Below are 9482 nucleotides of genomic sequence, written 5' to 3'. Positions count from 1 at the left end.
CTCAGGTTTTTAAGATTGAATCATTTTCAGTGCTCTAGAGAAACATACTTTTTAAAAGGATCCTATAAGTGAAGGTTTTCCTAACAAAAGATTCCTTGATCAAAATAAACATTTAGCCCCTAATTTTGCTTTTCTTAAGTCTCCATTTTCTTATATTGAGTTTGCTTAAAGGAACGTGGAACGACATTTGGTCTGTTAATTATTTCTCTTTTCCTTCTCGCAGCCTCCCTGTCCAAAGGCTCCAGGTCTTCAACATGCCCTTGAAAACTTTTGCAACTACAAAAATAATTTTGCTGGTGTTCAGAAGTAAATAGAGTTTAGTTCCTGAGACATGAAGGTTATTGCTGTATTACACTGTGCCCTTCCTGGGAGGATAATTTAGGCTACTAGAATGGCAAGGGACCTTGGAGGGCAACTAGTTCAGCCCGCTCATTTTTTTTTTTTTTTCTTTTTGAGATGGAGTCTCGCTCTGTCATCCAGGCTGGAGTGCAGTGGCATGATCTCGGCTCACTGCAACCTCTGCCCCCCAGGTTCAAGCTATTCTCCTGCCTCAACCTCCCAAGTAGCTGGGACTACAGGCATGTGCCACCATGCCTGGCTTTTTGTATTTGTAGTAGAGACAGGGTTTCTCCGTGTTGGTCAGGCTGGTTTTGAACTTCCGACCTCAGGTGATCTGCCCGCCTCAGCCTCCCAAAGTGCTGGGATTACAGGCGTGAGCCACCGTGCCTGGCCCTAGCCCCCTCATTTTATCGAGAGGTCCTAAAAACTGATGCTAGAAGAGACGTTTTTCATTGTTAATAAATGATTCTGCCGGTACATTTTTATTAACACATTCTCTCATCTCATTGATCCCAGAAAGTATAGACACAGTACATGCAGATGAGGCTACCAAATGTGCTTTTCAAGCAAAGTGCAAAAGATGGCATGTAGTATGCTACCTTTTGTTTAAGATCCATGAATAATCTTATTTTTTTCAAATAGAATCATGAAAGATCAAACAAAAGCTAATAAAAATGGTTACCTATGGAGGTAAAAAAGGTTACCTGTGGGGATGAAAATGCTACCTATGAAGGATGACTGAGAAAAGGGGGGAAGGGCAGGATGGGGAGACCTTTGAACATTTCCTTTTTATAGGTGTGACTTGAATGATACAAAATGTTATATGTAGTCAAAAAAGAAAATGTAGAAAAAAGGAAAATGGCAAACCTTTCTGTGAAGCACAGATTTATGAACCTAAATGTACATCAAATCAATAAGCTGCACAAAAATCAAGTATATGTGGAATATATTGCTGGGATATACTCTTAGGAACAAAAAGTTAAAACATCTTGAACTCTGTGTTGTGGGTTTGTTGTCGGGAGCGGAGGCTGTTGGTGAGTGTTGTGGGAAACAGAGAGTGAGAAACCCTAGGAGGGGCTGGGAACCAGGGTCCTCACTGTGGCAGAGGGAGATGCAATTATGGAAGACGGGCAGGTGAGGAAAAGCCCTGTCATGTGGATTTGAGTGGGAGGAATCAGTATCAACTCATGATGTTAAAGAAAACCTGATCCTAACAGATGCAAGAGGACCAGAAGCAATGATGCCCAAGTGGCAGGGAGCATGCCCAGCACAAGAGCTTGGTCTCTAACTCTGCAGCTGTTGGCTCTAACCAACCATTCCCCTCACTGAATGGAGCTAGGGTTTCTTGGAGAAATGACTGACTCTGGATTTGGGTCAAGGAAGGAACAAAGTGAGCCTGTGATCATCTTACTGTTCCAGAGAGGACAAAGTCCTTGGAAATGGATAAGAACACATCAAAAAGGAGCCCGCCTGATGCAGCTCTCATTGGCCTAAGTGGGGACACTTGGGAGCAGTGACATTTGATGAGATGCACACACGTATGGGCTGTGGCAGGGCTGGCTTCAAGGGTGTGCATCCACCACGGCCACATGGGCCCTGTGCCTAGTTTAGTGCTCAGCTGTTGCCATCTTGAAATTGTTTTTTGAAAGAGAGGCGCTGCATTTTCATTTTGCACTGGACTCCACAAATCACGCTGCCAGCCCTGGGGAGGGGGGAAGGTCTTTGCTGAAGAACACCAGGTAGTTAAGTGTAGAAGGGAGGATAGAGCTGGAAAGTCACTCAACCAATACTTGATTCAGGCAGAAATCATCACTGGATACTAAAGACATTCAGGAAAAGGTGGTTGCGACCCAGACGGTTCTTAGTCCCAAAGTGTCACTCCATGGATTATAAAGAGGAAATTATTTTAATTCAATTAATTATAAAAGGGGGAAATACACTTTTACCATGAAGAGATCTGGCAGACCCCACTTGCCAATGATGGGGGACACTTAGATTATGTGTCTCCTGATGAGGTTCGATGGGAACCATAACCCGTATTTTTGCCAAAAATGTTCAACCTAAATCTAATAAAACAGACGAACGCAGATGGTGAGAGCTTCTGTAGGATATACCAGTGCATGAAAGACAAAGGTAAGGACTGTTCTGGATTAAAGGAGGCCAGAGAGTCTTCACAACCAAACGCAATGCCTTATTCGGATTATGGATTTAAAAAGAAAAAGCCATGAAGGACAAGGGGACAATTAAAGTTTCAATGCAAACTGTATACTGGATAACAGTATTGTTTCAATGTTAAATTTCATGGGTATGATCAGCATATGATCATGATTATGTTGGCTGGTGTCCTTGTTCTTTTTTTTTTTTTTTTCTGAGATGGAGTTTCGCTCTTGTTGCCCAGGCCGGAGTGCAATGGCGCAATCTCAGCTCACTGCAACCTGCACCTGCCGGGTTCAAGCGATTCTCCTGTCTCAGCCTCCCGAGTAGCTGGGATTACAGGCGCATGCCATCACGCCTGGCTGATTTTTGTATTTTTAGTAGAGACGGGTTTTCGCCATGTTGGCCAGGCTGGTCTTGAACTCCTGACCTCAGGAGATCTGCCCGTCTTGGCCTCCCAAAGTGCTGGGATTACAGGCGTGAGCCACCGCGCCTGGCTGGTGTCCTTGTTCTTAAGAGATACACAATGAGGTAGGGGTGTATACAACTTACTTTAAATGGTACAGGGAAAAATATGTGTACATACATACATATACATATATACATACACACACATATAGGCATGTTTGTGCGTATATAGAGGCATACCTCGCTTTGTTGTGGCGGTCCGGAACTGAACCCAGAATATCTCCGAGGTGTGCGTGTGCCTGTGTGTGTGTGTATCTGTATATATATGTATAAATCTAGGTGAAGGGTATACAAGTGTTCATTATACTAGTTTTTCATCTTTTCTAAAAGTTAATGAACTTTTCAAAAAAGTTTCTAGAGAAATGTGTCTTCATGGCAACGAGTTCTTTTTCCTTCCTTCAGGGAACATTTAGTGCAAATCTAGGTGGCATGTCTGGTGCCAGCTGCAAAAGGGAACGGAGGCCCTCCTGCTGTGCAGGCACTCAGGTTGTAGCAAGGGACAGCACAAACATCCACAACGCAGGGCAGCATTCAAGGCGGTCGTGCGGCTGTCACAGTTTTCACTGGTTGTGGGCTCACTTAGCCAGCTGCTCCAGGACCGTGTGGTGGAGGGAGGTCCTTGGAGCTGAGCCTGCCTCTGCTTCCTCTGGGCTCACGAGCAGGTCATTCTGAAGCAGGAAGGAGCCCTTCCTTGATTTCACTTTAGGCCTGCCTGAGGCACTTCCACTGGTTTCCAGTTACTTGCAAAGTCAAGTACAACCTGCAAGGTCAGTGTATATTTTATGCACACTTTATATCTGGCCACAGGAGCTTTGCTTTTTTTTTTTTTTTTTGTTGTTGAGACAGAGTCTCTGTTGTGCAGATTGGAGTGCAGTGGTGCGATCTCGGCTCACTGCAACTTCCGCTTCCCAGGTTCAAGTGATTCTCGTGCCTCAGCCTCCTGAGTAGCTGGGATTACAGGCAGGCACCACCATGCCCAGCTAATTTTTGTAGTTTTAGTAGAGATGGGGTTTCACCATGTTGGCCAGGCTGGTCTCAAATTCCTGGCCTCAAGTGATCCACCCGACTCAGCCTCCCAAAGTGTTGGGATTACAGGCCTGAGCCACGGGGCCTGGTTCCACATGAGCTTTTGACAGTGCCAGAATGAACCATGTCCTTTACTACTTCAGGCCTTTGCATGAACAATTCCTTGGTCAGGGATCAGACTGCCTGACACACTTTAACCCATCCCTCAAGACCCAATTCAAAAGTCTCATCGTAGTCCAAGGGGCCTTCCCTAACTCAATCTTCTCCCAGTGACCGGATCTCTAGATTTTACTGTTCTATTTGCTTCCCCTTCCTCTTCCTGGCCACACACACATATGTGTGCACACACACAAACACACACACACACACATGCTATTGCATCCCCAAAGCCTGACGGGTCCTGGAGCTTTTCAGAATTGATGTTCAACAAATGTACGTCAAATGAATGAATGAATGGAAACGCTAGAAAATATGAAGCAGATGCACCAAGGAAATGAGTGTTTCTTTGAAGTATCAGATATAATGGAATCTGAGAGCCTCGTGGCGATTAGCTGAGTCTAAGCAGGCATTAGGTTTTATACGGGTGAAGTCTGACATGAAATTAACATATAAATGCACACTTCAAACACCTAGAGCCATCTGACAAGATAGGATTTCAGAAATGTGTCCTAGGATGTGAACTGTACCAAAAAACATCCTAGGAAGTTCTAGGAGCTTTATTCTGATTTGTCCCAGAAGTTTTTAACCTTTTCTTCAACTTTTGAGCAAAGTCTGAACATCCAATTGAATGTGGAATAGGTTCCAAGTCATCAAAAACATAAGTTGATTTTTGGGTTGCATTAAAGATCTGGTAATTTGTTTTAAACTTTCATTTTTTAAGGAAAATTAAATAGAGGTGAATTTTTCATTGACAGTGAAATCTACACTAAGCCATGGATTAATACCTTCATAAAAATTCATCTAAACAAAGTGCTGCCTGTCTTATTTATGTTAAAGTCTGTAAAGTCAGCAGTGAAAAAGGGAAAGTACTTTCCTGGAATGTATTTGTATCTGTCACAAGCTGCATCTTGAGGAAATTGGCAGGCATTTGAAGTGGAATAATTCCTTAGCGTTCTGTTTAGTTTGGATTTCTTCAGTTCGGGCGGGGGTGGCTTAAAACCAGAATCACCAATATTTGCTTTTAACAAGCATCTAACGTTTTCTCTTGCTTTGTGTACACTAAGTGTTCAACAAATGTTGGTTGAATTGAATCATTTTGTTCATCCTTTCTGAGGGCTGTCAGGGTTATTCAGTCTATTCTTAAATATGAAAGAATTCTAAAAGAAAAACATCTCCAAAATGACCTCTCCACCAACAGTTTATCTCATTTCCAACTCCTTGTACACAAACCTGCTAGATCTGGCTTTCTGAAATGCTTCTTGGATCTCTCTTCAGTTTGCAAAATTCTATCGAGTGAGCCAGGCTCCCCAGTCGATCTCCTCACCCACTCTTCTATTTTCCAGGAACCTTCTGTTCTAACCACACAGGTTTCAGAGCCTGCTGGACATATTCTGCGTCTGTGTTTCCTCCCAGGACTTCTCCCACGTGGAAGGCCCTCTTTCTCAACCTCTTCGCCTGTGCAAGTCCTATTACATCTGTCAGGGCATGGCCCTAGCCTCTCACCCTCTAGGAAGATCCTCCAGCTGTCTCAGTCCTCTGGAGTGCCCTGTGCCTGTCTGCAACGTATTTGCAAACAGAAAAAAGAGTGAGAGATCTTCATACACACTGTTAGTACCCTTTACCAATGTGTGAAAACATTCAGCTGCTGTAAAATCTTTTGAAGAAAATAAGATCCAATTAGCGCTGACTTTTATGTCGGGAAAGCTGAGGGTTTCAAAGGAATTCCTTTCAGTCATTCAACAGCTTTTTTTTTTTTTTTTTTTTTTTTAGTGCCTGCTCTGTGCCAGGCACTGGAGGAAAAAAACCAAAAAGACAAAAAGACCTGCCTTCAGGATGCTGAAGCTCTAGTCTATGTGGTGTTTCTGAGGGGCCAGGGACCATGGCTCAGAGCTGAGCAGAGAGACCTGGAGCCCGTGGACAGGGAAGGTGAAAGCATGGCTTGTGGCTGGGCTACAAGTTAGGGAGCTAGGGGGCCAGCTGGGAGGTCAGTGGTGGAAAACCTCCCACACCACACCAGGGAGTTAACAGTGATTTTTTTTCTTTTCTTTTTCTTTTTTTCATTTTTAGGCTGGTTATGAAGAAGAAACTCAAAATAACAGGAGTGGCTTATGGAACTACATGGAAGTAACAGAGGAGGGTACCAACCAAAGGCCCTTGAGCAATCAGGATGTTGGGTAACAGATTTTTGCTTTTAAATGACTCCTGGGTGGAGCTTCCCCAATGCATCATCATTCCCTGACCCTTGCATCTGACCCTGTGGGTGGGACCCTCTGCCTCCACCATCCACTCACCGCTCACCCCTGGCTTCTCCACCACCCGGCTCCTGCCCCACACCCCCGCTGGCCTTTCCTCCCCTGCAAGGCGACTGAGGTGACTCAGGTCACCCTGCTCCTTCCTCGTCTCATCTCCTCCCTCCTTTCCTGCTTAGACTGTGCCAGATGACCCTTCTTGCAAAGGGGTGGGCGGGAAGGCCCCCCACGCAACCAGGCAGTGCCTGGATTTGTAACTGGCCATCCCAGCAGCAGTGCCCTGGATGGAAAGCCACGTCCTGTCACCCTCTCACATCCAGGGCAGTGCCTGGCAGAGCAGGGTCTGATCAACGCCAGGGAACCTCCGATTAAGTGAGGAGGAAGTGACCGTCCACGCTGTACCCACCAAGCCAGGCAGTGGGACAAAAGGACCTGACTCAAGTCCAAGAGTCACTGGGCCCCTCCGGCCTAACTGATGGGTGGCCAGGGTGCAGGGTCCCCCCGGGATCAAAAGCGGCTGCTAAGGGATCTCGAGGGACCTGCTTGGGGCCGGCCTGAGGCCTGATGGGCGGAACTGCGTCGGGTGGGCTTGGGCCTACGTCGGCCCAGGCCCCACTGGAGGCCGGGCCCGTCCAGGAGGCGCTGCCTGGAGGGCCACGTCGCCCCGCGTGTTGGGCAGGGCCGCCCGGGCCGCTGGGCCGAGGGGCGGCGCCGTTGGAGGCCGGGCGCGCGGGCCCTACTCGGCCGGGCCTGCTCGGGGCCAGCTTCGGGCCTACCCTGCCCGCACCCTCCCGCCCGGCCTGGCCGGCGCCCCCTCGCGCCCCGGGCGGGCCCTGCACGTCTCGCGAGCAGCCCGGAGCTGCGGGGGAGGCGGGGCCCACGGGCTGCCGGGCAGGGCCGGGGCGGTGCCGAGCCCGGGCCGGAGCGGGGCGAAGGGGGCCGAGCGACGGGCCAGGCCGGGCCGGGGAGGGCCAGGGCGCGGGCCGGCAGGAAGATGGCGAACGTGGGGCTGCAGTTCCAGGCGAGCGCGGGGGACTCGGACCCTCAGAGCCGGCCCCTACTGCTGCTCGGGCAGCTGCACCACCTGCACCGCGTGCCCTGGAGCCACGTCCGCGGGAAGCTGCAGCCCCGGGTCACCGAGGAGGTGAGCGGGCCGCCGGCCGCCATGCGACCCGCGCCGCGGAAGCCCAGGCCCGGGCGGCCCGCGGAGGCCCCGCCTCGCCCGCCGCACCCCCGCCGCCGCCGGGCCGGGCCCAACGAGGCCAGGCCGCCTCCCTGAAGGGCTCAGCCGCCAGGCCAGTCCTCGTCCGCGGAGGCCCAGCCCCAGGCCCGGTCGCCGGTGCGGCGCGGTGGTCCTCCTGTCAGCCCAGCCTTGCGCCCCGCGAGGCCGCGACACCTGCGGACGGCGGGGGGAGACGCGGCCGCTCCCAGGGCCGCGCGTCGGCCCTGCCTGGCGACAGGCTCTGGCTTCCAGAAGTTCCCATGGCAGTGTCCCCAGCTGCCTTTCCTTGGGGACACCTGGCCCCTGCCCCCTCTCTGGTGGAAACCGCCTAAGCCCTATCCGAGTGTTGGAAGCAAAGCAGCCCCCGGTCTGGCCCTTCCAGTCTTGGTGGCTTCATCCCACCAGGGGGATGCGAGCCAGCCTAGAGACAGTTAGCTCTGCAGAGAGGCGACACATCTCCCTAAGGATGGGAAAACGGTGGCCGGGAGCTGCGCAGTGCCCTTCCAGGACTGCAGGCGTGGTTGTGGCCGTGGCCGCAGGGCAGGGCCTCCTGGCACGTGGCCGCTGTTTGAAGCCTCTGTCTCTTGTCTCTCCCTTCTGATCTAGCTCTGGCAGGCTGCCCTGAGCACGCTCAACCCCAACCCCACGGACAGCTGCCCCCTCTACCTGAACTACGCCACCGTGGCTGCCCTGCCCTGCAGGGTGAGCCGGCACAACAGCCCCTCGGCCGCCCACTTCATCACGCGGCTGGTGCGGACCTGCCTGCCGCCCGGAGCGCATCGCTGCATTGTGGTGAGTGCTTCGAGAGGAGGCAGCCACGGTGCTCCTAGTCGGGCAGCGGTGAGCTCGGGCCTGGGGAGCTCACAGCCCTGCACACACTGCAGCGCACGTCCGGAGGGCTGTGGACGTTATAATCCCTGCTCTGTAGATGGGGAAACAGGTCCAGATAGACGCGGGGATTTGCCCCAGATCAGTTTTGGTGGCAAATCAGAGACTCAAACCTAGATTTCCTTAGGCCCATTTAGTGTCTGTCCCTCTGTCCCTCATTTTCCTGGCTGGTCAGGCTGTTGACATCCGGCGGCCAATGTGTTATTTCTCCTGGAGCATGACCAATGGTGGTCCCATGGTTCCGGGGATGACGTGAGGGATGGGGTGGCGGCTGCTGTGGGACATCTCTGTCTAGATGTCATCTGCCAGGGAGCTGATGTTCCGGAGGCGTTCAAAGAGCAGCTCCCTGCACTCCCTGGTGGCGGCCCTTGCACCCCTCACGCCGTCTCCCCATGTGCCACAGATGGTCTGCGAGCAGCCGGAGGTCTTTGCTTCCGCCTGTGCCCTGGCCCGGGCCTTCCCGCTGTTCACCCACCGCTCAGGTGCCTCTCGGCGCTTGGAGAAGAAGACGGTCACCGTGGAGTTTTTCCTGGTGGGACAAGACAACGGGCCGGTGGAAGTGTCCACATTGCAGGTGAGTGTCTGGAAGGGCAGACCCTGCCCCTGGGCCCGGGCAAGATCGGGCAGGTGGGAGGCAGGTCGGGAGAGGGAAAAGCTTGTTGCGGGGGCAGGAGGGGGGTGGCTGCTTTGGTTCCTGGGAAGCGGCAGAGGCTTTTCCAAACCCAGGCCCCCTGCCTCTGCCTCAGCGTGGTCTGTGACTTCAGGATTCTGTTGTATACAGGCAGTGTTTGTTGAGCACGTAATCAGTGCCAGGAACATCCATGCTGTTTTCCAAATAACCCTGCCCGCTTATGTGAGCTCCGTGTGTGTGTATGTGTGTGATGTGTGCACGTGTGTGTGTTGTGCGTGCGTGCACACGTGTTGCTGTGCGTGTATGAGTGTGCATGTATTGTATGTGTGGGGTGTGTGTGTGCGCA

General features: G+C 51.5%; 1 protein-coding gene across 5 annotated transcripts in view; it reads left to right on the top strand.

Annotated features, from left to right (window-relative positions):
- LOC116463267 (probable aminopeptidase NPEPL1) overlaps positions 1-9482 on the top strand; it is a 63388-nt gene that overhangs the window by 32850 nt on the left and 21056 nt on the right. Inside the window, exons 1-4 of one of the 5 annotated variants that reach the window (XM_032146286.2) lie at positions 5665-5753; positions 6214-6320; positions 8224-8409; positions 8909-9079. In XM_032146286.2, the coding sequence (XP_032002177.1) occupies positions 6255-6320; positions 8224-8409; positions 8909-9079 (423 nt within the window). In that variant the 5' untranslated portion in view covers positions 5665-5753; positions 6214-6254. Of the gene's footprint in view, positions 1-5664; positions 5754-6004; positions 6073-6213; positions 6321-7351; positions 7540-8223; positions 8410-8908; positions 9080-9482 lie in introns of those variants that run through there. The other 4 variants (XM_032146288.2, XM_032146278.2, XM_032146287.2 and 1 more) reach the window with 4 other exon arrangements.

This window comes from Hylobates moloch, unplaced genomic scaffold (genome assembly GCF_009828535.3).
Source record: "Hylobates moloch isolate HMO894 unplaced genomic scaffold, HMol_V3 SCAFFOLD_32, whole genome shotgun sequence".
In the NCBI taxonomy this organism is placed as follows: domain Eukaryota; kingdom Metazoa; phylum Chordata; class Mammalia; order Primates; family Hylobatidae; genus Hylobates; species Hylobates moloch.
The sequence above is the reverse complement of the archived record's forward strand: the minus strand, read 5'-3'. Positions and strand labels throughout refer to the sequence as shown.